General features: G+C 40.5%; 2 protein-coding genes across 6 annotated transcripts in view; both read right to left on the bottom strand.

The window, feature by feature from the left end:
• The window catches only part of topbp1 (DNA topoisomerase II binding protein 1), a 29,174-nt gene extending 13,190 nt beyond the window's left edge, over window positions 1-15,984 (bottom strand). The window contains exons 1-17 of one of the 2 annotated variants that reach the window (XM_034166987.1): window positions 15,657-15,984; window positions 15,479-15,572; window positions 12,927-13,061; window positions 12,668-12,811; window positions 12,268-12,449; window positions 11,212-11,405; window positions 10,745-10,921; window positions 10,399-10,565; window positions 10,053-10,216; window positions 9,521-9,774; window positions 8,589-8,896; window positions 8,273-8,445; window positions 4,921-5,132; window positions 4,070-4,383; window positions 3,745-3,927; window positions 1,031-1,146; window positions 818-941 (exon numbers count right to left, since the gene is read on the bottom strand). In XM_034166987.1, coding sequence (XP_034022878.1) covers window positions 818-941; window positions 1,031-1,146; window positions 3,745-3,927; window positions 4,070-4,383; window positions 4,921-5,132; window positions 8,273-8,445; window positions 8,589-8,896; window positions 9,521-9,774; window positions 10,053-10,216; window positions 10,399-10,565; window positions 10,745-10,921; window positions 11,212-11,405; window positions 12,268-12,449; window positions 12,668-12,811; window positions 12,927-13,061; window positions 15,479-15,565 — 2,934 coding nt within the window. In that variant the 5' untranslated portion in view covers window positions 15,566-15,572; window positions 15,657-15,984. Of the gene's footprint in view, window positions 1-817; window positions 942-1,030; window positions 1,147-3,744; window positions 3,928-4,069; window positions 4,384-4,920; window positions 5,133-8,272; window positions 8,446-8,588; window positions 8,897-9,520; window positions 9,775-10,052; window positions 10,217-10,398; window positions 10,566-10,744; window positions 10,922-11,211; window positions 11,406-12,267; window positions 12,450-12,667; window positions 12,812-12,926; window positions 13,062-15,478; window positions 15,577-15,656 lie in introns of both variants that reach the window. The other variant, XM_034166979.1, reaches the window with a different exon arrangement.
• Window positions 15,985-17,790: 1,806 nt separating this feature from the next.
• The window catches only part of LOC117507142 (dnaJ homolog subfamily C member 13), a 96,538-nt gene continuing 86,382 nt past the window's right edge, over window positions 17,791-27,946 (bottom strand). For 2 of the 4 annotated variants that reach the window (XM_034166952.1, XM_034166934.1), the window contains exons 53-56: window positions 23,190-23,330; window positions 22,789-22,932; window positions 21,409-21,508; window positions 17,791-18,889 (exon numbers count right to left, since the gene is read on the bottom strand). In XM_034166952.1, coding sequence (XP_034022843.1) covers window positions 18,792-18,889; window positions 21,409-21,508; window positions 22,789-22,932; window positions 23,190-23,330 — 483 coding nt within the window. In that variant the 3' untranslated portion in view covers window positions 17,791-18,791. Of the gene's footprint in view, window positions 18,890-21,035; window positions 21,138-21,408; window positions 21,509-22,788; window positions 22,933-23,189; window positions 23,331-27,946 lie in introns of all 4 variants that reach the window. The other 2 variants (XM_034166960.1, XM_034166944.1) reach the window with 2 other exon arrangements.

Below are 27,946 nucleotides of genomic sequence, written 5' to 3'. Positions count from 1 at the left end.
AAAAAAAAATAATGGTAAATTACTCTGTTTTTGAGCCGCACCACACCATGCAGTAGAGAACAGAGCGTACTTCCACAGAGGCAGAAAATAGCACTGAAACTGGTGCAGCATGGCACATGCGACTGTGTGCACATTAAAACGTGAACACACGCAGCTGCAAGTATGAACAAACACTGTTAAAGGCTGAGTACGCGTGTATTTCGGCCGTATTTAAATGAAACACAACACTGCAATGAGCAGCTCTACGAATACGCCACTGTGAAAGCCCCTAAAGGTACTCCTGGCATTAATTTTTTTTTGCATTCTTACCCCCCCCCAAATAAAACGGATTTGGACGTTTCACAAAATCGACCCCCAGGACTGTCAAATCCGCGGAAAAATCTCATCCCTGTTAATGATATCTCACCTCAAAGACAGTTTCTTTGCATGCATGCAAATGAACAAAGCATCATGCATGCATGTGCATGTGTGCATGTCTCACAACAAAGTGCTGGATTTGAGTTTTTGTCCTGATCCTTTCCTTTGTGTAACTTTTTTTTTGTTTGTTTTATACCTGCATGAATTTCTTTCCTCCACATGAATTTAAAGCCTAAACAGGTCCTGGGTGAATGAATGGTTCAGTGAACGTATCAGTCCTATAACAGACTGAATAATAGTTTAAGAGGGTTCCCGCTGCTGTCTTTAATTATTCAATACGACAATCCTGCCTCACCAAACGAATAAATGCACCCATTTCTGACCTAATTACAATGTGACAAGTCAAACCACTGTATTTTAAAGGTTCTCAGAATTTGAGTTTCATTAATATTTAACATACAGCTTGCAGCCAGTGCTGCGACACCACGTGCAGCCCTCTCTCCTTCACTCCTCTGTATTCTCGAGTGTTGTCCCCGACGCGACCCTGGTAAATGTAGTGGGTCACTGTATCGTCACATGTCCACCTAACATAGTTAAAACACATATATGTAGTAAACAATTAAGAACTTTTCTAACTATTTAGTTAAAGGAACATTTAGTCAGTTGTGATTACCTGAACTCTGCACCAAGTGAGGCAGCGATGGCATTAAGTTCACCCTGCATCTTGCTCAGCTTCTTCCCCACGCAGATCACAACACCAGTCAAGGGGCCGGGTTCTTCTTCTGGGGCCTTATGGGAAATAAAAAAAGGGGCACACCTATAATTTGTACATATTTTCAGCAACACAAAACATGTATAAGATAATGACAAATTTACTTTCTTCTTGTACTACATAAGAAACCAAAACAAGTGGCATAATTCTGTGTCCCCACCTGTGTGATGTGTTATTAATACATAAAAAGTATGAAAGCATTTTTACATTTAATTAAAGTGTCTCAAATTCAAGGATGTGTATAAGCAGTCACGTCCTAGAGTTTAAGGTAAAACAAGGTGGAGACAACTAAGAAAACAAGTTGTTTTCCTGCTGAAGATTACATTTCATTCACTAACTGTTGCTGCTCTTTTCTAATGCAGCATCATATTAGAGAAAGACTTTAAACTACACATTATTTAAATACTTCAGGATAAACACATTTTAAGGGGACAGCTTTTCTAGAGCTTTTAATTCATTCAATAATTAAAAAGTAGAATTATTACATCATATGCGTCCACCATCAAATGAGACTACGGTGCACAATTGTACTGCTTTAATGTGTGTTGTAATTGTATTTTATTTTGCTAATTTTAGTGGGGGTTTTTTGCCTTTAACCAAGATTGGTATCACAACCTACATGTTTGTTTGATGAGATTACTAACCACAAGAGCAGTAATCAATCATCAATGCAACCCATTTTAACAGCCCCCTTCCAGAGGGAAGGTGGTAAATACAAAAGCCTCCTTAAAGGTGATAGAGAGAGGTTGAATGGGGCATTAATCCTTGTTCTGTGATGTGATATGTAGCCCAAAAAAAAAATTGGTTGGGTCTGTAATGGCTCAGAACCTTCCTAAAAGGCTCTCTGAAACAGCTATGTTACTATGCTGGGTTTAGAATGCCTCGTTTGCCTTTAATGGCGTCGTTTCGGAGCTTATTTGGCAACCTCATTATGAAATGCAAGTAGGTGGCACTGATCGGTTGCCGTTGTTTGATTGGCTGCCCTTGCTCTCACTGAAAAGAAAGCATTATTTATTTAATTTCATTGCTTTTATATTTTCTGTTGTGTTTCTATTCAGGTTTTTTGCCTCTTTCTCTAAAATTGTATATAATAATCATTAGATTATTAATATATAAACAAAAATAAATTTAAGAAATATTACAATTTGAAAACAAATGTACCCGAACGTGATGACAGCTGCAATGCTAACTTTTAACATTGAAAATGCCATAGACATGCTAACGCGTTAGCATCGCTGCCGTTTTTAAGTTATAAAATACATCTATCAAGAACATAATAGGTCGGTTTAACATAGAAAAGGTAAATAATACTCACAGACGTATGCTCTTTAGGGTTTTAGCAGGAGAAAATTAAGCAAAAGAAAGAAAGAATAATCGAAGCATTGCTTCAATCTGAGAAGCACTGCTTCGATTGGTTCAAGGTTCAAAGCAAAGCCGTTTACGGACCCGCTGCAGGGTCTGTAATCAATACAGAAATGATCATTTTCCTGACAAACACCCCCCAAAACAACGGCCACTCTGAAGGACCGATAACATAATTGTTAAGCACAAAGCTTATTGATGTCGGTGGATCGAGTCATTTCTTAACGATACCCAAAAGGAACCGGTTCTCGATACACATCCCTAGCTGCTAAGGGGTTAGCTCATTCCCTTTAGAGAAACAAACCAGAGCTAACGTGCCATTCTAACGTGCAATTCTTACAACAGGAATATGGTGCCACACAAATTTAAAACAAAAGAAAATGTGATACTCACAGGCTGTACTGATTGCTGGGGTTGATTTTGTCGCAGAGTCGGAACTGACCCTCTACTGAGTATTACATGCCAACTGAAGCCAGCTCGAAATCGTGCAAGGTTTGTGAAACAGTCCTCCGTGAAATGCGCAGAGCAAAGAAATAGTCGGCGGCTGTATGTACTGGGGATGCGGTTAAAAATGAATAAAAGCCAGTGATCGCGTACACTGCTTTCCGTGGGAAGATCGTAGTCCGCTAAAAGAGCCTGGGAAAGCACACCTGTAGCTCGCCATTGCTTCTCGAGTGTTACGAATGGGTGGGCACAACCTTATGAATAATTAATTTCGAAGGTGCGTGTGTGAAAGGGTGTGGGAGTGTGTGGGGGGGCTATTGGTGAAAAAGTGACGTACGTTTTCTCTCAAAAACGGATTGGCCTGTTTTCTAGGGGCAATTCAAAAAAGGAGAAATACTTGAAACAGAGGTCCTGAAACTTGCTGGCACTTCGTGTGTATTCCCCACAGCGGGGAGACTCTGAACTAACACCAAAAACATGAAAAAGATGATTCTGATTCTCTATCGGATAGAGAATCAGAATCATCTTTTAGAGTCTATCCCCTTTAAACATTAACAGACTGCATTCAATGAATAAGGTGACTGTGATCAGGGGAATAAATCTCAATATCAGGTGGCAAAGTGAGAGGTTTTTGCTCTCTAATACATCAGTAGAGGAGCTGTGTTTTAATGTCAATCCAGACCATGAATGAGAATGTACCGATGATGGAATGGGCACAAGGTCACACTCCCGTCTCAACGAGACCATCAAAAAATGTGGCTGCTATTCCATCTCAAGAACATCTTTGCATACGTTGTGTCATTGTTTACCTCCTTCTCAGTGGTCGTGGTAAGCTGGGGGCTAGCAGAGACTGCCTGCATATCGGAGGTGTGACTGCAGCTACTGGCCAGCGCTACCTTCAGGTTCCTGTTGATGTCCTCGGTGAGTGGCGTCTCCACTCGCTGACCTGGTTTTGCTCTTCCAGCTGGAGTCTCCAACGCTCCTTGTGCATCCTGAACCAGGAACATTCTATTTAGTGGATTTGCCACTTGAAACAGCAACTGTTATTATCATCCCAGAATTTACTGCGGCTATCTGATCTTATTTGTAAAACTGCACTGTTGTAGTTTGTATTGTTACTCTGCTGGCCAAAACCTTGACATTAAGAGTCGGCCTGAAGAGCTGTTCTCTGCTGAGGAAGCGTGAGGGCGTGTCCAGCTGCAGGGGCGTCTCCTTCTGAAGGCGGTTATTTCTGCTGCCTTCTTGGTTTGGTCCAGGTGTGCTGGTGTTCTCTTTGGGCTTCATCTGGTCCAACACGGAGTGGAACACTTTGCTCTGGAAGCGCCCTAAATCCAATGGCGTTACAGCCTTACCACTCTGGGGACCTAGCAGGGGGATCTCTGGGGAGGAACGAGCTGGTGGAGGCTTGGAGAGCTTCTGGGAGCCACAAACAAAACTCTCATCTCTTTCTGTGGAAAAACAGAAGAAACTGTTACAGCAAAGGAAATTCCACACAAAATACACTCCAGGTTTAAGCACAACCAGTTTTAAAAACATATTTTCTACTTCTTAAAAAGCGACGTAACTAAATAAATCCATATGCAAGACTTAAAAGAAACTTTAATCTGTGGTTGATTTGTCAGTGTGTAAAATTCATGTGGTTGTGTACCTGCCGAGCTGCCAATTTTCTGTTTGTGAGTACTTAAAAACTACGGTTCTTGATGAAATTCTAATGTATCTGCATTAATGCAAAATGTCTACCAGGTGAGCTATTGCTCCATTTCAAAAATCTTGAGTACAAACTGCTATGGGACATGACGATGAACCTGTTGCTTACAGTAGCAGGTGGGGATCCACACACAAAAACTGCCCTGCCCCTCAGCTCATACTCGATAATTGCTTTCTGCACTAATATGCAATGACAGACAGCTATAATAAAACTTTGGCAATGTCAAAGAATGCAGCAAAGTTATACTTTAACTTTTCTCCTGGCTGTCTTCTCTGACCTGATGAGGGCGGTAGATCAACCAGAAAACATTCCTCGTCTGCTCTTTGTCCGGTGCTTGCAGATTGTAGTATCCAGTGCATAGTGATGGCAGGAAGTCCCCACTTCTTAGCTGCCTCGTACTTTGTGCCTTCGGGACTTTGCAACACCAAGTGAGTGCTAGCCAGCATGCCTTTCTTTTGGTTGGCGAAGCGCACAAAGAAATCTTGAACACTGCAGGCAGAGACGAAAAAGATGTAGATTTAACACACATAACTCTCATTAGGCAAGTTTTTCTAAATGCACCAGAGATGGAATTTTAAATTTTGACACCTTTTTGACATTTTTTTTTTTTTTTTTACTGTTAAATGGTAAATGGACTGCATTTATATAGCGGTTTTCCATCTACATCAGATGCTCAAAGTGCTTTACAAATAATGCCTCACATTCACTCCGATGTCAGGGTGCTGCCATACAAGATGCTCACTACACACCGGGAGCAACTCGGGGATTAAGGAGCTTGCCCAAGAGCCCTTAGTGATATTCCAGTCAGGGTATGTTGGCAAATCGCACTCATCACTCATCTTCAACCTCTTATCCGAGATCGGGTCACGGGGGCAACAGGTCCAGCAAGGGACCCCAGACTTCCCTTTCCCATGCCACACTGACCACCTCTGACTGGGGGATCCCGAGGCAGTCCCAGGCCAGTGTGGAGATATAATCTCTCCACCTAGTCCTGGGTCTTCCCAGGGGTCTCCTCCCAGATGGTCGTGCCTGGAACACCTCCCTACGAAGCCGCCCAGGAGGCATCCTTACCAGATGCCTGAATCACCTCAGCTGGCTCCTTTCAACGCGAAGGAGCAGCGGCTCTACTCAGCTCCCCACAGATGACTAAACTTCTCACCCTATCTCTAAGGGAGACACCAGCCACGCTCCTAAAGAAGCCCATTTTGGCCGCTTGTACCCACGATCTAGTTCTTTCAGTCATGACCCAACCACCATGTACAACCCCTGGCAAAAATTATGGAATCACCGGCCTCAGAGGATGTTCATTCAGTTGTTTAATTTTGTAGAAAAAAAGCAGATCACAGACATGACACAAAACTAAAGTCATTTCAAATGGCAACTTTCTGGATTTAAGAAACACTATAAGAAATCAGGAAAAAAAAATTTGTGGCAGTCAGTAACGGTTACTTTTTAGACCAAGCAGAGGGGAAAAAAATATGGAATCACTCAATTCTGAGGAATAAATTATGGAATCACCCTGTAAATTTTCATCCCCAAACTAACACCTGCATCAAATCAGATCTGCTCGTTAGTCTGCACCTAAAAAGGAGTGATCACACCTTGGAGAGCTGTTGCACCAAGTGGACTGACATGAATCATGGCTCCAACACGAGAGATGTCAATTGAAACAAAGGAGAGGATTATCACTCTTAAAAGAGGGTAAATCATCACGCAATGTTGCAAAACATGTTGGTTGTTCACAGTCAGCTGTGTCTAAACTCTGGACCAAATACAAACAACATGGGAAGGTTGTTAAAGGCAAATATACTGGTAGACCAAGGAAGACATCAAAGCGTCAAGACAGAAAACTTAAAGCAATGTCTCAAAAATCAAAAATGCACAACAAAACAAATGAGGAACGAATGGGAGGAAACTGGAGTCAACGTCTGTGACCGAACTGTAAAAAACCGCCTAAAGGAAATGGGATTTACATACAGAAAAGCTAAACGAAAGCCATCATTAACACCTAAACAGAAAAAAACAAGGTTACAATGGGCTAAGGAAAAGCAATCGTGGACTGTGGATGACTGGATGAAAGTCATATTCAGTGATGAATCTTGAATCTGCATTGGGCAAGGTGATGATGCTGGAACTTTTGTTTGGTGCCGTTCCAATGAGATTTATAAAGATGACTGCCTGAAAAGAACATGTAAATTTCCACAGTCATTGATGATATGGGGCTGCATGTCAGGTAAAGGCACTGGGGAGATGGCTGTCATTACATCATCAATAAATGCACAAGTTTACGTTGATATTGTGGACACTTTTCTTATCCCATCAATTGAAAGGATGTTTGGGGATGATGAAATCATTTTTCAAGATGATAATGCATCTTGCCATAGAGCAAAAACTGTGAAAACATTCCTTGCAAAAAGACACATAGGGTCAATGTCATGGCCTGCAAATAGTCCGGATCTTAATCCAATTGAAAATCTTTGGTGGAAATTGAAGAAAATGGTCCATGACAAGGCTCCAACCTGCAAAGCTGATCTGGCAACAGCAATCAGAGAAAGTTGGAGCCAGACTGATGAAGAGTACTGTTTGTCACTCATTAAGTCCATGCCTCAGAGACTGCAAGCTGTTATAAAAACCAGAGGTGGTGCAACAAAATACTAGTGATGTGTTGGAGCGTTCTTTTGTTTTTCATGATTCCATAATTTTTTCCTCAGAATTGAGTGATTCCATATTTTTTTCCCTCTGCTTGGTCTAAAAAGTAACCGTTACTGACTGCCACAATTTTTTTTTCCTGATTTCTTATACTGTTTCTTAAAGCCAGAAAGTTGCCATTTGAAATTACTTTAGTTTTGTGTCATGTCTGTGATCTGCTTTTTTTCTACAAAATTAAACAACTGAATGAACATCCTCCAAGGCCAGTGATTCCATAATTTTTGCCAGGGGTTGTAAATAGGTGAGAGTAGAACAAAGATTAACCAGCAAATCGAGGGCTTGCCATTTGGTTCAGCTCCTTTTCATCACAGCAGTACGGTACAGCTAATACAACACCACCCCTGCTGTGCTGGCCAATCTCATGCTCCATCATCCCCTCACTCGTGAACAAGACTCTGAGGTACTTGAACTCCTTCACTTGGGGCAAGACCATTTTCCCTACCAGAGTAGGGAATCCATTGGTTTCCTACTGAGAACCATGGCCTCAGATTTAGAGGTGCTGATCCTCATCCAAGCCGCTTCAGACTCGGCTGCGAACTGATCCAAAACCCCAGCCTGACCGAAAAATCACTAAGGGCCCTTGGGCAAAGTCCTTAATCCCAAAGTTGCGCCTGGTCTGTAGTAAGTGCCTTGCATGACAGCAACCTGACAGCACTGTGTGAGTGTGTTTGTGTGAATAGGTGAATGTGAGGCATAATTGTAAAGCACTTTGAGCACCTGATGCAGATGGAAAAGCGCTATATAAATGCATTCCATTTACCATTTACTTATAGAGTAAAAACTCAACTTCAACTCAAACTTACACAAGTGTTAAACAAAAAGTCAGAAACTCTTCCCCAGCTTTAATATTCATACCAAAAAGCCTGACTGGGAAACAAACTGTAGCATATGTAAGTGGTGAGAACATGGTGCAGTCATACTTGGCTCCAAGGTGCTTTGCGAGCTCCGCCAAAGACTCTCGTTCTGCTCCGGTGAACTGGCTGATGGAGAGGACGCAGTCTTTGAGAGGAAAATGTCCTTCCATAACAGGAACAGGGGTGAACAAAGGGTTGGAGGAAACCTGCAGAACACACTCATTCTCCAAACACATGGCCTGAAGAGAAATAACAGCAGAAACATAGAATAAGGTAGAAGATAATTTAATTTTCAAAACATCTGAATGAGGACACACGGTATCAAACTCACTAAGAACATCACATTCTCATCTACACAAAGAAAAACAGCCTGTGATCCTACCAGCCAGGTATCAGTGACGACCTCGTCCACTGTGGCCTCCACTGGACAGCCCAACAGTGGGACCACGGCATAGTCCGCCACAATGCGTGTCCGCTTCAACAAGACTTTTCCTCCATTTTCTGTCACTAATAGAGAGAACTGAGCCTCAGCCTCGGAACCAAACCCCACAAGAAGGAAACTTTTCCCGGCAAACAGGCCTGCCTCACTGGCCTCATGCAAGGTTGAGGAGTCTGGTTCTGGTCCCCAGGACTCTGCAACTGCAGCACTGGATATCCTGCTGCCACCCTCTGCTGCCAAAGGCATTTCAACTGTATTAAATAAATAAGTAAAAGACAATGATCACTTCACTGCTTTTTATATTGTAACAATAGATGCAGATTAAGTCATTTGCCAAAAAAAACAAAACAAAAAACCCTTATGTACAACCGGCCTCAGAGGATGTTCATTCAGTTTAATTTTGTAGAAAAAAAGCAGATCACAGACATGAAACAAAACTAAAGTCATTTCAAATGGCAACTTTCTGGCTTTAAGAAACACTATAAGAAATCAGGAAAAATAATTGTGATCACTCCTTTTTAGATGCAGACTAACGAGCAGATCTGATTTGATGCAGGTGTTAGTTTTGGGGATGAAAATTTACAGGGTGATTCCATAATTTATTCCTCAGAATTGAGTGAGTCCATTCCCCCCCCCCCCCCCCCCCCCCCTGCTTGGTCTAAAAAAGTAACCGTTACTGACTGCCACAATTTTTTTTCCTGATTCCTTATAGTGTTTCTTAAAGCCAGAAAGTTGCCATTTGAAATGACTTTAGTTTTGTGTCATGTCTGTGATCTGCTTTTTTTCTACAAAATTAAACAACTGAATGAACATCCTCCGAGGCCGGTGATTCCATAATTTTTTCCAGGGGTTGTAGTTTACTCAACAATACTGACCTACTGTATGGTCAACGTTCATATACTGTGAGAGGAGGTCCTCGTCGGCTTGTATTTGCTGTGGTGTACTCGGGCTGGCCAGAGGGGGAACTACTGAGGTGATACTGGCCTTGGAGGTGGGGGAGTGAAGAGACACCAGAGTTACAGCAGCTGGGTTTGGGGGCAGGCAGTCAGGGTGGAGGTAGTCTGCTTCTGGGAGCAGGCTGCCTTTAGAGAAGCTGTCTAGCAACCACTGCACTGTTACTACATGAGGCCTTAGAAAGGACAGAGAGATCACAGTTTACATCTATTACATATGTAAGCAACATCTCAATCACACTATTCTATGCTAATTCAGTACTACCCACACCCCCCACATCCAAATAATTTCATATCAAATAGCTGCTTCTCTATAATCTATGTAATTCAGTCTGAGAAATTATGGAAAACGTACAAGCAAATATTCCAAAAAGATTTGCAGCTTTATGTGGACTACCCCCATTGACCACATTAAAAGGTCTACAGGGGTTGAATAACATTACCCGTCACTGACCTGTGCGTCACTTTGGCGAGAAAATTCTTTAGGTCTTCGTTGAGGTCTCCTACGACCACATGTGTGAGGTCCTCACTGGGCTGGTTGAAGCGCAGGCCTCCTGCAGCATTCACAAGATGACGCAGCTTCTCCAATTTCTTTCCTGGCAGGCCACATAGATAGAGCTGCGCAACATTGACCAATTATCAAACAAAGCCTCAAAGTTGTCTTTAAATTTGACAAAGGATTTAAGAATATAAAATAAGAATAGACTATTTAGTTACACAGTATACAAAAATGAATAAATTCTTGCAAAATCTAAATAATGTTTCTAATTAACAACTAAAACTTGGGTGCACCTATTTACCTTACAGCCGTCCAGTACATCATCAGCTGGGCAGATGGTGAGGTCGAAGCTATCGATGGGGTCTGGACCTTCCAGAGGGCTGATGGTGCCATTAGTGAGGGCTGTGTCATGAATGGTTATACTGGCATTGACAGAAATGTGGCTCAAACCCAACAGAGATGGGCCCTCTAGTGTTGGAAAGAAAGAAAAAAAAAAAAAAGAATATTTGCAGGTGTAAAGTTGCAAATCTGAAACATTTTATAAGATTGGGCTGTTTCACTCAACCAGTAATCACACCTTGAAGATGAAAAGTCACATAAACAATACAGTGAACCGCAAAGGAGCACACCATCAGACTGCAGCTCACCATCCTTTTTGTTGGTCCCAGTCGGAGTGGAAGTGTGCGGTCGGATGGTTTTTGGAGCGCTACGATCGACAGCATACCTGCTCTCGTCCTGACAGAAGCCCTTTTCTATGCTGTCAAACAGCCAGTGCAGAGACACGCAATATACATTCCACTTCTGTGCACACTCATACTTCTGTCCTGTAAACAAAGAGAATGTAGGTGGCAGCATTTGTGCAAGAAGACTACATCCAAACTGACTGCTGTCTGTTTTATTGTTAACTTGAGTACTGTGCGTGTTTTTTTTTTCAACAACTGATAACTGACAGAAATAAGATTACTGATGCAATAAGTTGAGGAACCACTGAAATTATGGTTACGATCCAATTCCAGATGGAGATTCAGGAGGTAAACAACATGTCAAAAATCAGTAACTGCAGAACGACCACAGAGTTTTATAGGCTAAATTGTATAAAAACAGAATCACTTGCCTGTTGGCTCACTCACGATGAGGTGTGTACACTCATTCATTTTAAGCTGGCCAGTATATTTGGCTCCGTGCTGCTCACAGTGCCGCTGCACCTCTCTGCGCTCAGTGCTGGAAAGGCCTGTAACACAAACCGTGCAGCCTTGCAGTACTGGGCACAAATACTGTTCCACAGGCAGGTCTGTATACCTGAAAAGACTGACAGGGAAAAACAAACAAACAAACAAACAAACAAAAAAAGCCAATAAACAATAATTTAATAAATTCATGCCATTAATATATCTCACTTGTGAACATCACAAAAGCTTTTTTCCATCTTTTTTTAAGAAAGCTGTTCACCACCCCAAAAAAATGCTAGTGACAGAAATTGTCCAAAAGTCTGCAAATTTTACAAAAACAAATTTGTATATCCCATACGAATTTGGAGAAGCATTAAAATAATTGACTGATTGAAATCACATTATGTTTAACTGCATAATGACAGACGCGGTTAGTTCAACGGAAGCAACAACAGTACATCATATTAAGCGTACTAATTATGCTACTACCTGTACGTCAACATGCGTCCAAACAGCATCTGCAAATGTAAGCAGCATTTATAGCCTGTGTGTCCACATCTAACTTGACTAATCGTGCACACGCATGCTTGGATAGACCAAAACAGTTTGCATTGTACGCAAAAGATGAGCAGACTTTGTGTGATGGGAAAATAAGAAATGTAGGTTACATCTATGATAAAACGACACGATAGGAGCATTTTAAGGCAATTTTCATGAGTATCAGCCCAAAATCTATAAAATACATGGATAAGTGTTAAGTAAAATTGTTGTGCAGTGTTATTGGTGTGGTTATTACAGCCCCCTCTTGCCCAAAAAACAAACAAAACTGCCCTATGGCAAACAGGATTCCATTTGTCAAAAGCAGCTTAATGCTGCAATGTTTTAAACTCCCTCGAAGTCTATGAGCTAAAATCATCTTAACATCAAGATACTTAACAGGACACAGGGTTACAAATAATAACCTGTACATATCAGCTCAGAAAGGTCTTCACAGAAAATACCTGTCCTGAGATTTCTCCCAGCAGGATTTGACCCACGAGGGCAGTAGGATGGGTTTACCCAGGCTGGCAGCTACCAGGTATTTCTTGCTACCCACTTCCCCTGCTATCAGGTGTGTAACAGAAACATTAAGGTCAAGATAGACTCGTCCACCCATAAGTTGTACCAAATCCATCACTTCGGTCTGTAAAGTAAGACCAACACAAACAAATAAAAAAGTTTGAGAATACATCATGTTGACATACTTTTTGCTCCTTCACATATATGTTACATGCACTTTTTAAATCAATAATTCAGTCTAATACAACACTAACCAATACAATATTCTTTGCATTCTTAGTATTAAACAGTTTCATGAAAACCACTATTAAAAAGTATGATTGTACAAAGATATAAATTAACCCGTGTTGCTTTATCCATGCTGGTGCAAGAAATGGTAACATCAGCCATGGCCATGTTGTAGACAGGCTTCTCTGCTTTGGGAACACAACGCTGCTGCTGGAGGCAGTACAAAACCACCAGTGGACTCACCACTCTGCAGCCAAGCTGAACAGCATGACAGACAAAAAACAGTGACCAAAGCAACGATTATTCTACATGAAAGAGTTCCTATGATATTCAGATCCAGATGTCAAAAGGTGAAAAAAAAAAACAATCAGACCTTCTTGCAGTGAAAAAAAGCTGGAGTGGAGAAGCTGTTGAAGACATAAAGAGACTTGTCCTTTTGGTCCATCTGCAAAGCGGCATCCTCAGTGATGTTTTTCAAATACTTTTCTGACTGCAGCTCCAAAATAGCCTAAACATAAAATAAAAATGGTGAACAGCAAACACAGAACATAGTGCATAGAAGCATCAATAACAGGACAGATGCCACAAATCAAATCAATCAAATCAAAATCAATTTTATTTATATAGCGCCAAATCACAACAAACAGTTGCCCCAAGGCGCTTTATAGTGTAAGGCAAGGCCATACAATAATTACGGAAAATCAAAGAAGAGTCCCAACAATATACAACAACAACAAAGAAGACAAAAACAAGTAGCAAATCTCCATTTGAAGTACCAATTAGAGCAGTGATTTTCAACCTTTTTTGAGCCGCGGCACCCTTTTTATATTTACAAAATCCTGCGGCACACCACCAACCAAAATAATATTATAATTCTATTACCTCTGGTTTTGCGCAAAACCCAATTATCGCAATAGAAAATCGATACAGAAAACACCGCATTTCGAAAATCCTCAAGCATTTTGCGCTCTGATCTCAAGTAGGACTGTCACGATTAGGCATTTCTGGAGACGATTAATTGTCAGACAAATAATTGCGATTGATGAATATATTGTCTATTTTTTTTTTCTTTTTTTTCCCCCCCTTCTTTATATTCTACTATTGTAGTATAATTACACAACTCTGGAAGAACGTTTGGCTTCTGTGAGTGTAGAAACTGGGAATAGTGCAACATTTTTATTTTTATCTTCATTTTACAAACAGTCCCAACTTTTTCTGATTTGTGGTTGTTTCTGTTGCATTTCTGAAATTGTTTCTCCTCATCAGTCACGTTTTGTGCTTAAACACTGCATTAAGCCCATATTGAACAAATAAATACCTTTGGAAAGTAACAGCTGTTAAAGTTTAGAGTTCTCACCTGCTTTTTGTGATCTGTGCATCTGAACATAACCACAGCTTCTCCATGTCAGCGTTTTTGTTTTTTTTTTTGTGGCTCAGTTCATTCATATATTCTCATTTTTTAAATATGTTTTTAAAGATATTTGACCGTTTATTTCATCTCATGATCTCATAAATTCAGCATACGACGCGCACATGGTGTGAACAGGACGGTAACGGCAGAATCACACCTTTAGAGAAAGTTCAGAGAGAAGTAAAGGCAGCTTCATGTTTTGGTTTTGTTTTGTTAGCATGTTCACTCGGGTTAAAATTCTCTCTGCTCTGCGCTCGCTGCGCACTGATGGTTCTCAGACTGTAACGTGTCGTGCTTCCATTCAGGAATCTCCCTCACGCACCCCCTCCCTCCCAGCCTGCAGCCTGTTGACACACACACCGACAGCTCTGCATTTTAGACGGCTTTTGAAGAAGACGGCCACTGTTTTAATCGGCCGTCTTATCCAAACGGCAGGACGGATCGCTCTTCAGCCTCCATGTTATTGTCCCTCCTTAAGACGACAGCGAGGCTGCAGCACAATGACGTCAGATTGAGTCGTTTTATGCTTTGTGGATAAAATAATTCACGGTAATTGCGAATATGAAAAATAATCGCGATTGACGAATATTTAAGAATTGTGACAGCCCTAATCTCAAGTGGTTTTTTTTAGACGTGTCGACACTTTTATTCACAATAATCTGCCACTCTAATATTCACGGAGCGCAGAGGCTGCCTTCAGCGAACCCAGTTGTGAGCGAGAAGGCCCAAGTCTGACCACGGTGACATCAACGGAGGTCAGGCCGCCTTCCCCGCACACCTCCACAGCCAACGCGGTTTCTCTTTCCCCAGAGGAGCCATGCTCCGTGAGCAGCTGAGATTCACGCTGTAGTCAGCAACCCGTAACCATGGAGACGCACAACGCTATGTGAGCAAGTATGTCTATTATACTATAGTACAGCGCTTTGCTGCCATCTACTGGAATAAAAGAGCATTACATCATCTGCCACACTATTACAGCACATACACCCGATAATGGTGATATTTGATAATTGTCCGCACCACGGTTGAGAATCACTGACCTAAAGAACACTTAAACATGGCAGAACACCGCAATGCAAATCAGGACAATGAGCGCCGTGACACTCAAATATAACACAATGCTAAAATATCCTTGGCCGTATGAGCATGTACCTTTTAACAGCATCTGCCAGTGCATATGGTCCTACACTGACCCAGTGCAGGACTACATGTACACTGTCAGTGTTAATTTAACACTGGTGACTTTGAGATATATACCTGTGTATGTGTGTGTCTGTATATTATCAGAATGATTTAATGGCAACATAATCAGTTCCATTTGTTTAATGTGCAGACATTTAGTTGTAATTTTAATCTTGCTAGTTTATGGTAATTGTACCTTTTGCTATCTGCATTGTGAATAAATGTACATAGCAAAATCAATTCAATTCTGCCATTTATTTTTTGCGTCAACCGTAACAATTTTCGGTAAGCAAGTCTGAACGAATACAGAGCATTTATTTATTTATTTTTACCTCATAAGCTTTAACAGCGCACACTGATTTTTGTCCTTTACATTCCACAAACTTGACAATGAAGCCTTCCTTTTCTTCTTTGGACATGGTGAATCTACCTAAAAAGTCAAGGTTGAGCGTCATTACAACTTAGTACTTAGCTTACACAATGCGACCAGTTTTATATTTTACTCGTCACTTACCACTCTTTGTCGACCTCAGACTCCCAGTAAATACAGACCGCGCAATTACAGTCAACGTGGGATGAGACTTTTCACGAAGAACACATATTTTACTTCAATGAATAAGCTAACCTCTGAGCAGCTAACAGGTTAACTAGCAATTAGCTGCTACGCAAGCAAGTACAAAGCGGTTTCAGACACTATTACTAGTTACGCACGGAAAAGTTTTCGTCTACAGTGTTTAGGGGAACAAAACTTTAAGTTAATAACTTAAATAGAAAAGTGTGGCGAAACGGAAAATATCTGCTTTGTTGATACTGTTACTCGCGCCAAAGACGCAACTTCCTGTGTTACCTGTTAAACCGACCGGCCCAGCGTGTAAAAAGGTCCGTAACAACTTTCGTTCCACTATGAAATTATGACATTTAATGAATTTAACAAACACTTTTTGATTATGTGCTATGCGCAAAATTAAATTAGTTTGTTTTATCTGAATGTTGCTTCTTAGTATGGTATTAAAATATATTATTAATAATAATAACATTAAAATAATTGTAAATCTCAAGTTTGATATTAAAGGAAAAAAAATACACAAAAACATCCAAACCTTATGTACAGTGAAACATCAGGGATTTCCACAGTTGTAACACCCAAATTAGGGGGAAAAAATAGTGATACTTGCATTTATTTGGACCATGAGCACAATTTGGTGGGGGATAGGGGGGACATGTCCCCCCCACCACCACCTTTTCAACCAGGGAGGACAGAATATGCTATGTCCCCCCACCTTCTGACATATGTGTGTACTTGAAACATGCTATACCAGTCTTATGTGCAAACCATGTCAGAATAGTATCTTTGTTTCTGCAAGTTTGTATTTTTTGCAGCATTGACTTGTTTACAACACCTGTTTCTTGTCACATTCAGAATTTTCTGGGACTGCATTTGCCCAGATTTGAAACCAAAAATAGTTGCCTCTAGGGACTAGTGTCTACAGTATCAATGGACGATATGCTAATTTACTAAATTCTGAAAGTTAAAAAAGGAAATCAGAAAAGCTATCTGGGACCTCAGAAAGCCCATCTGCAATTATTGCTTGATCTCCAAAATCAGTCTATGCAAGCGAAATTATGTTCAGTATGAGTGTTGTCATTAGTGCCACTTCGAAAATTAAATTCATAAGTAATTTATCCTAAACTTATTGTTTTTGCATAAGTTTGAAAAAAACAATCTTGAGAAAAAAAAATACAATATGCGATAGTTAATAATTAAGAGCCTGTTCTTTCATATTTATGAATACATTTTACCACATTGCAGTTTTTTTTTTAATGAAAACACAACCTATCATTCTTTTTGAGTTCTACACATGTGGCGATACCTTATTTACACTAGGATGTTAATAAAATCAATGCTGGCTATTCTCAATAAAATACTTATATCCACAGTTTCAAATTGCACAAGTCAAATGGTGTCCACTTTATGGTCTTCTCAAAACATTAAAATTACTGTTCTGGATGCTCAGAATGCATCTGAGCTTATCTAGAAACCGTTGGCTTCGGGGGGCCTAAAGCGGCACCCAGACCCTCGGCCTATGGGCTTCGGCCCTGCGGGCCTCGCGCTTTGTCCCCCCCCCCCAGTTTCTAGTTCTAAATTGCGCCCTTTATTTGGACTTCTATTTAGTTTTTAATATACATCCATTCCTGCATTTCAGGTGTACAACACACACTGGGGTAACGTGTGATAGTTGAGGTGAAGCAGGACCAGGCCAATTTACGGTTAGTAATGAAGCAAAAGAAATTTGTTCAGAAATTTTTTTTTTTTACTAATAGCCCAATTTCATAGCCTTAAGAATGTGCATATCATGAATGCTTGGTCTTGTTGGATTTGTGAGAATCTACTGGTACCTTGTTTCCCATGTAACAAGAAATATACTCAAAACCTGGATTAATCTTTTTAGTCACATAGCATTACTATTATTCTGAACACTACTGTATAACATGAAAGCCTAAAGTGCTGAATCATGATGTCACATAGAGAACATAGAAAGTAAACATACACGGTACTTCTCTCCACCCGAGAACACGGTATATTTGAATTTCTCTCGAGACAAAACATTTTTGCTGCCTTCTGTCAAACATAAACAGAGATTAAAAAAATTGCACTGAAATAAGAGAAATGTAAACACTGTGGGTTCCCTTTTATTTTTAAAATTTTATGTACAAGTGAGACTGATTTCTTTTTGAATGTACATTCAGTATAGAAAGTTTATATACGTAATATTACACTGAACATTTCACAAATTGCACTAGTCTTTCACATAGATTTCTAATCATTGTCGACATCATTCCTCGGGTCTTAGCAGAAGCTCATTCTGGGCGGCAGAAGGACAATATTCATCTATAAATATCAGTTCTTTTTGCTTTCTGGAAATAAGATGACGAAGCATAAGGGAGAGGAAAATTAAATAGGAAATCTGAGCAGACGATGAGAGTGCAGATTAATATCTTCTCTGAATGGCTGGATCAAAGCCAACCGGATGAAACCTGACAAAACATCAGTCTGCGGGTTCAAAGAACATTTTCTTTGGACACTTGGGTCAGGAAAAAACAAACAAAAAAACAACATAATTATTATCAGATTTCAGGGTTATTTCTCTTCTCATGCCAGAATCCCATACAAGGGATTTTAATTCATTGAGCAGTTGTCACAAATCAGGCTGAGCACACTCGAGGTAAGATTTGGGGGTGAATGTAACTGATCATAACGATAAGGGGGGGGGGGGGGGGGGGTGGGGTAAAGAAAAGTTGTAGGTTACTGATGATAACCTTCAGTCTTCTGATGCTTTTCTCACAAAAATCTAAGTAAAAAATATATTCATAGAAAAAGTAAACATCTGTCATTGGAAGAAATGTAACAAAAAGAAAAAAAGTGGTCATCCTTTTAAACAATTTCAAAGTGTTTACAAAGACTCGAGTGCCATGTGAAAGAGGGGAGCAACACTGGAAGAGAAGTTGCAGATATTTTGGTGACTAGTCTCCTCCCTGTCTCTCTCCCCTCCAATCTCCTTATGTAAGGAGCTGAGCAGTCCCACTGAGCTGCGGCTGTGAGGCTGCAGTGCATTCTGGGTGCCTGAGCGCGACGGCACATGTCCATCAGCCCTGTTCAACGCTGTCGTGGTCCACAGGGGGTGGGACGCTGGGCATTACCGTTGTGCTAGTTCCTGCCGTAAGGTAGCCTGCTACTCCTGGGCCTAATATATATGAGAAAGAGAGACATACACATAGGAGATCCGTTACCAAGCAGGACAGCCGAAATACAGCAAGGCAACTACAATGAAATACTATCAAGCTAAGTGATTAATGGAGGCAAATTTGTTCATTTACTGTAATAGTCAAATTGAGCTATTTTTTTTAGCATTAGCATTATTTAGTATTTGGGATCTATACACACTTGTTTAGTTGGTATACTGCAGTTAAAGTTATAACCAATGCTATTAACACAATTTTTAAGTAATATTGGTAAAGCTCTTACAAATACAGTTGCGTTCAAATTAATAGTGTGTTTAAAAAGTGAGTAAAGCTCAAAATTCTTATACTAGCTTTTATTTCCATACACACAAATGCATTGGGAACGCTGCACATTCTACTCTAACTCAAAATGATCAAATCTGTTTTACTTTACAGAAAATGACGAAAAAGGAATATTAGGTTGTTAAAAAATAACTGTCTGCATTTTTCTTTACAAACTCAAACATTTACTGTATAAACTGAAAAATGCTTTAAGATTTAGCTTTACTGTGAATCACTGGACTAATATTTAGTTGCATAACCACTGTTTCTGAGAACTGCTTCACATCTGTGTTGCATGGAGTCAACCAACTTCTGGCACCTGTGAACAGATATTCCAGCCCAGGACGGTTGGACAACATTCCACAATTCCTCCACATTTCTTGATTTTGCCTCCAGAAAAAGCTTTTTTTTTGTCACCCCACAACTTTTCTATTGGATTAAGGTCCCAGGATTGGGCTGGCCACTCCATAATGTTAATCTTGTTTGTCTGGAACCAAGATGCTGCTTACTTGCTGGTGTGTTTGGGGTCATCATCTTCTTGAAACATCCAATTCAAGGGCATTTCCTCTTGAGCATAAGGCAGCATGACCTCTTCAAGTATTTTGATGTATTCAAACTGATCCATTATCCCTGGTAGGTGATAAATAGACCCCAACACCATCGTATGTGAAACATCCCCACATCATGATGTTTACTCCACCGTGCTCCACTGTCTTCACATTGTACTGTGGATTGAATTCATTTTTTGGGGGTCATCTGACAAACTGTCTGTGAGCCCTCAACCCAAAAAGAACATTCTCGCTTTCAGTAGTCCACAAAGTGTTGCATCATTTCTCTTTATGCCCGTCAATGTGTTTGGCAAATTGTAACCTCCGCAGCACATTTCATTTTTTCAACAATGGGACTTTGTGGGAGCTTCTTGCCCATAGTTTGGCTTCACATAGGCAGCTTCTAATTGTTACAGTGCTTACAGGTAACTTGAGACCTTTTTTGTCTGAGTCTTTGCCATTCTGGCTATTCTTCAATCCATTTAAATGGCGATTTCATTTTAGCTGAGCAGTCTGTCAGTTTCTGCACTTCTTTATATGTTTTCTCCTCTCCAACCAACTTTTTAAATCAACATACACTGTACTGTTCTTCTGAACAATGTCTGTAATCACCCAGACATTGTTCATTCAGACTTTCAGAGAGAAATGCACAACAACAAGCATGTACAACATCTGCTGCCTTCATCCTTCAATAAGGCCCATCTGTAAGGGTGTAATAAGGGCCATCTGTTAGACACTTGTTTTTTCACAGAAAGAAAAATACATGCACTGCTATTTTTTTGAACAGCCCAAAATTAATTTTTCTTTGCTTTCTGTAAAGTACTAACATATGTGATACATTTTCTTCAGATTTTGATTTGGAACATAATGTGTAGTGTTCCCAATGCATTTGCTTGTATGGAAATAAAAGCTATTATAAGGATTTCGAGCTTTACTCACTTGTTTTAAACAAACTATTTTGAAAACAATGGAAAACTTAACGCAGCTGTTTGTAATGGTTATGAATCTGGGTTAATCACAACTCTTCAGCCACAGTAACTGTCCAAACTGCCCGTCTCGAAGCAAACAGAAATTCTCTGCTTTTATACAAATTACATTTGTGCATATACATTAGAATTTCGGGTTTCTATTTGTTTCTGAGCCTGTGAATGGGGGATGAAGATGGCACGAGGTTACAAGCACTGCAAAGATGGAAATGAGGACATGGAATATGAAGTGCGGACTAAAGGTGGAGGTGAAGAAGTTGACAAATGGCGGTAGGAGCGAGGTCAAAGTCTACCTGCATCAGAGCAAAATAGGAGGGCTGAGATTGCCAAGCTCAGAGTCTAGAGTCCACCTCGTAGTGGACTGCTGGCAGCCAGGAGAGAAGGAGTGGATACCCCTGAGGAGGAAATGTGGAGGACAAATAGAAAAGGAAAGGCAGAGCCGGGAAGTGACAGGACGCAGAGAGATAAAAGGTTACTGGGGTTCAAGAGACGCACTGAGCGTTAAGTGAGGAGTCAGTCACAAGGTGGCTTTTAGGCTAAAGCGAAGCATAAGACTCATTAATAATCAGCTCAAACCATGCACAAGCACACCGAGAGAAAACACACATTATTTGTACTTGTGATTTCGGAGTATTTAGGTCAAGTGTTTAAATAGAAATCATGTACCTGTCAGGTAGCCAGCAGTCTGGGAGTCTGAGATGAAAAGGTCGTGTTTCTGGTCTTTGAAGGCACTCCACACAGGCGATCTTGCTAAAATTTCATTTACCTGCAAAATAGTGACGATGAAGCATTTCAAATAATTCAGACAGGATGACAAACTACAGATTAAATAATTAGGTCCACGAGTAACTGCACACAGACAATCAGGTCATTATGACTTTTTATCACAAGTCCACAAATCCATGAAAAACAACTGCTATGCCTGGCGAGAACTGTTTTCTGGTGAAAAGAAACATTCAAAACAGTAACTCAGATCAAAAACAGCCAGCAGGATGTAGGGATATACGTCAAAGAGATGACTTAATCAGAGAAGAATATAAATCATCAGTGAGACTCCAAACTAGATTTGAAGTTGTGAAGAATCAGATTAAAAAATAAAAATTTACAGATAGATGAGACCATGACTAAGTTTCACAAAATCAAGATGAAAGCTGTGGAGCAAAGACCAAACTGCTCATGATCCAAAGCATAACACCTCATATGTGAATCATGTTGATGACTGTTATAACAAAGGCACATACTCAATTAACGGGTTCTTCTGTATTTATGACGTCTGTCAAAACCAGCAGGATGAATGATGACATGTATACTGCAATATTACATGGTCACTTTTTTTAACAAATGCTACAGAAGTCATTGAATGGCTCTTTTGTGTACAGCTGGACAACAACCAAAAGCATGAAAAAGTAATTACCAAGTTAAACGCACAATAAAACTGGAATCAATGACCAATTACTTATGAACCTAATGACAAAAAAAACCCCACTTCAAGATCAATGATCAATCTCACGAAGTGAAACTGCAGCTCTGCCACATGCACCACGTGGTTACTTGCATTTGTACCAGAGGTAGTAAATTCTTTGTGAGGAAATTTCTGAATTAAACTGGTCAATCTCTGTAAATGTAATTAACCAATATGATAAAATTAAACAAAAACAAAAGTCCAGTTATCGTCCCTTAAAAGATACCCGACCAAAATTATTATCATTCACACCATGTGTAAAAATGGTGTGAATGGGCGAGGTGATGGTGATGGTCTAGTGGTTAAGGCGTTGGGCTTGAGACCAGAAGACCCTCGGTTCAAATCCCAGCCTGACTGGAAAATCACTAAGGACCCTTGGGCAAGGTCTTTAATCCCCTATTGCTCCCGGTGTGTAGTGAGCACCTTGTATGGCGGGGTGAATGTGAGACATTAGTGTGTAAAGCGCTTTGAGCATCTGATGCAGATGGAAAAGCGCTATATAAATGCAGTCCTTTTACCATTGCTTTTACAACAACTTTAAAATCATCCCACAGTTTTTTGAAGAATTCACTGTGTTTTCCTACCTGTTCTCCATACTGCAAGCTCCGAGTCATGGACTTGAGTGCTTTTACTATCTGAGCTTTAGTAGCCGAGGGGTTTTCTAATGTCTCCAAGCCGATTCCTTCCAGAAGCTTCAGAAGGTATGGGACCAGCTCAACTCTGAGGGCCTGTTGAGTGAATGAACAAGACGCAGTAATACCAACAGTACTACACAGAGGTGGGGCAAAGTCACCAGCAAGTCACTCTCAAGTCATGAATCTGAAAGTCCCAAGTCATAATGACCACCAATTGTTTGCAAGCTGACTTGAGACTTGCCCCTTGCAGATTGATGACTTGAGAATGACCCGACAGTGACTTCGTCCCACCTCTGGGACTATTTAAGATTGGTCTGACAAAAATCAAACAAATAAAATGATGAGTTTACCTGCGCGACTAGGTCTGTCTGCTCCTTCTGGAACATGCGGTTGAGAGCTTCACAAGCTAAGCCAGCCATGTCAGCACGAGCTTTCATCCCACTCATGAGGGGCCCAATAGTATCCAGAGAAGCCATGGACCGTACGCACAACTTAACACACAAAACAAAATGACTCTAGTTTATCAAAGTTAATGCAACATGTTTTTTCTGCAATTAATTTGTTATGCCATCAAGTGTCAACAAGAGGAATTCTTATGAATAACATGAACTTTGTTAACTCTGACTTCCAAGTGTGAAACAGTTAGTCCTTTGTTTTGTTTAGAAGTAGTATGTACCACAGTGGTGATGGCAAAATAATCTTGGAGTAGGCAGAGGGTGGAGATGAAATTGCTTTATTTATTACTGAATATGGAGGAGATGGTAATTTTGTTATGCTGAAATACAGTTTGTTATAAATCTGATTATATCTACATTTAGCAACTTTATAGACAAATACACTCAGGTTTTGCTAATACTACTGTTTGTACATTAACAACATACTGGTCCAACAGCAAACGGGTAAGGTCAGGTCTGGCCCAGGAGCATCCATGAGTACTATGTAGGGGTGTCACAATACATGTATTTGTACTGAACCATTTTGGGTTCAGTACACATGAGATAGCTCGGTTCACAGAACTGCACGCAGGATACATGGTACGACAGCACAGTAGGATTATAGACACATGCTCATTTGTTTCCGTAAATCACTGATATTTCATCTCATTTTCACAGACTGTGTGTCACTCTAGTTCCATGCTCTGTGCAGGAGGCGTGGCCAGACGCTCAGTGCAAGAGGGGTGTGGCCAACCCGAGTCTGTGGCGAAAAAAGAAGAAACTGAGCTGGGCAGTTAAAAAGAGTGAACGGATTATTCCAATCAAACTTGTTTTTTGTGCAAATATTTGCATATTTTGAAATGGATACCTGCAACACATTTCAAAAAACCTGGGACAGTGGGAATGCCAAAAATAGATGATTTTCATCTATTTAAAACAACCAAAATTACACCCGTCCATTGTTAGTCGTTTTTCAGTAAAATCACAAAAATCTTAAAAATCACAAACTGCAACATACCTGTCTGCTTGAGAATGTGTATGCCCTGATAATGTTTATGTTGCAAATATTAACACCATTATATTTATCCACTCCAGCCCCTAGTTGAAAGGAAAGTTAGCCCAGGCAGTGGATTTGAAATTCAAAATCCACCTGTACCACAAGGTAGCCACAGCGCTCTCTCCTTCCCTGAGGAGTTTCCTGAGAAAGACTCTCAACGCTCAGGAGTATGAGGAGGTCATCAACAGCCTTGCAGAACTCATGACAACAGTGCCACAACAGGGACTCAGGGTCCGTGAGGAGGAAGAGAAAGAGGGTGAATAGTACTAGTAAAGCAGCACCTACTGAACATTATTTACATCATTACGAAATGTGTTACTCACACACTTTGTATGTCAGTCACGTTCTCTCTCTCTCTCACTCTCACACACACAGCATTGTTCTATAATAATGTCTCAGATACACCACTGAGTGCAGAGACCACAGAGGTTCACAACTTCTTCGCAAGTTGTGTAGAAAAGGAGGAGAGGGAGGACTGTGCCAAAGGGGAATTGGCCGAGATTTGACAGACAGACAGACACGCACGCACGCACGCACACACGCACACACACGCGCGCACACACACACACACACACACACACACACACACACACACACACACACACACACACACACACACACACACACACACAGAGTGATGCTTGGAGAGACTTTTGGACTGATACTCCATTGCCACCGAGCAAGCCTCCACTTCAAACACTGAAAGTTTGTGTGTGCGTGGTTTTTCTGTGTGAATACAAATACTATTCCTTGTTAAATACTTATGTATGAAAAAAATGACAAAGCTAACTTGACTTGACTTCTTTAGTAGAATAACGTTAAAACTTAAAACTCCTTAAAACGTTAAAACTCTTGGTTGGTATTTCATACATTTGGGTAATCTGTCTGGTTGACTCAACTCCTTAATTGCCAATGTGGTGTAGCAAACATTTGAGACTGTATTTTGTTCCATAAAATCCATTCAAGTAATATAATGGCATTAAGTAACTTTTTCACATGCACACATAGTAAACCAGATGCCTATTGTTCACCTTTTGTGGTGGTTGGACAATTTGATATTTTCAAGGGCAACCGGTGTCATTTACTGAAAGGTTGCATGAAACAAAATATAAAACTACGTGGCCACAAGCTGTTCTTTCACCAGTTGGCAGAGGAAATGGTGGGTAGAGGATTTTGAATTTCGCGATGTGGTGTGCTTTCAGTTCAAAATGTTGGATAGGACACAAGTTGTTGGGAAACCGTGACGAAAGTTGGCTAACTTGTTACAGTAGGCCTTACTGTAGTTTCTCAACTCTGTGCGTAACATGGCTATTCAGGGCAAGGAAACAGCTGAAATGCAAATAGATCCCTTGCTAATCACGGGGGGGGGGGGGGGGGGGGGGACAAGACAAATGGGAGTGGGATGGGAGTGGGACTGATTTGAGTGGGAGCGGGATGGGATTGGGAGTCATCTTTACAGGAGTGGGACGGTATGGGATTTATTTTTTTACTCCGGTCCAGGATTGGGACGGGATGGGATTTTTTTTCTGGGAGCGGGATGGGAGGGGAGTGAAAATCCACTCCCGTGTCATGCTCTTCTCCAAACATCAGAAAAGTCTCCAGTAACGCCACGAAAAGTAGCGAGATTTGTCGCTAGTCGCTTTTGAGAAAATAAGTCGTAAGAGGGTTTGGAAATTCACCAGATTTAGAGAGAAAGTCGCTAAGATGGCAAGACTGAATGTAAACACACCCAACGCGAACAGCCCTGTACCGAACCGAACATCCCATACCGAAACGGTTCAATACAAATACATATACCGTTACACCCTTATTATGGACTGTAGATGATGGAATCCCCAAATTCCTTGCAAATGAACATTGAGAAACATTGTTCTTAAACTGTTGGACCATTTTTTCCATGCAGTTGTTCAAAGTGGTGAACCTGAGCCTTTTGGGGATGCTCCTTTTATACCCAATCATGACACTCACCTGCTTCCAATTAGGTGTTCTTTGAGCATTCATAAACTTTCCCCGGCTTTTTTTGCCCCGTCCCAACTTTTTTTGAAATGTGTTGCAGGCATCCATTTCAAAATGAGCAAATATTTGCACAAAAACAATAAAGTTTATCAGTTTGAACATTAAATATCTTGTCTTTGTGGTGTAATCAATTGAATATAGGTTGAAGAGGATTTGCAAATCATTACCTCCGCCAATGAGGTCATGTTTTTGGTCGCATTTGTTTGTCTGTCTGTCAGCAGGAAAACTCAAAAAGTTTTGAACGGATTTTGATGAAATTTTGTGGAGTGGTTGGAAATGACAAGAGGAACAAGTGATTAAATTTTAGTGGTGATCTGGATCACGATCCGGATCCAGGAATTTTTTAAAGGATTCTTCACCATTGCGGGATAGGGGGAATTTTGACATTCTAGTTTCTAACTCCACAAAAACAAGGCAGAAAGGCTTGAACAAAATTAGGGTGTAACATAGTCAAATGTTCTATCAAACAACAAAGTTTGGTGATGATCGGATCCGGATTCCGGATCTGGTGATCCAGAATATGCAAAAATATAGGGAAAATAGAAAATGTGTCAGTGTGAGGTGACAAATGAAGCTAGAGATACAGAACTAACACCAAATTGTAGCTGAATCTGTACTGATTCAGTAAGGTGTCAGCAGATTTGATGTAGCTTAAAATGTTATGGAGCTAGATCCAGAAGAAAACCGCTATTACCGAAAAATTGTTTTTATATAATATCTTTTGAACTAATAAAGACATAAAAGTGATTCCAAGTTCTAGTGGTATGTTTTCATGGTCAAGGATGTCAAATATAAAGGAAAGAAAAGTGTATGTATCATAGTTTTGGTTGTAACACTGAATTGTTGAATAGATCACTGTGCCAAGGAGGGAATCTCTTTAGGGTCAGTGACCCTATGGCCTTGTTTAGAGAAGTGTTTCATAAATGTTAAAAAATTCAGCTTCTGGGAAAGGTGCAAGTTGCAATAAATTGTGATGCCAAGCGCTAAGGATACATGCTATCCAGTCACAGTAGATGAAACTTTTTTTTACTACTGAGCAAACATTGTTAGACTTTTTTAGGTTCAATGATTCCACGGCGTGTAGATGTTATGGCATCAGTGACCCCATGGCCTTGGCGGAGGTTTGCACTCTCTGAGTGCTTCTAGTTGTATTCTGTTTTTAATTTACATTTTTGCACAATGTCCCAACTTCATTGAAATTGGGGTTGTATAAACTGAAGTTTTATATGAATTAGTTTAAAATTTCACGGATAAGATGGCTGCCGAATAGCGACACTGTGAACGACAAATGACAAGAGATGGAATCCAATTGCTAAACATTTAATGAAAAAAGAAACTTTACATTTTCACTTTGTCTCACAGTGCCAACGTGTCTGACAGCAGGTCTGTGCTGCTCAGAATGAAGCTTCTTGTACCGAACCGTGACATCTAAACACAAATATTAACCGAACCCTGACTTTTGCATACCGTGACACCCCTAGTACTGTGCACTGTCACATCCATCATATTATGGAACCACCTTGTATCCTAAATGGCAACCACCCAGGCAGACAATTGGTCCATCCCACTTCTCAAAAGAAATCATTATCAACCGCAGTAA

Source organism: Thalassophryne amazonica, chromosome 1, assembly GCF_902500255.1.
Source record: "Thalassophryne amazonica chromosome 1, fThaAma1.1, whole genome shotgun sequence".
In the NCBI taxonomy this organism is placed as follows: Eukaryota; Metazoa; Chordata; class Actinopteri; order Batrachoidiformes; family Batrachoididae; genus Thalassophryne; species Thalassophryne amazonica.
This window is presented reverse-complemented; position numbering and strand designations above follow the sequence as displayed.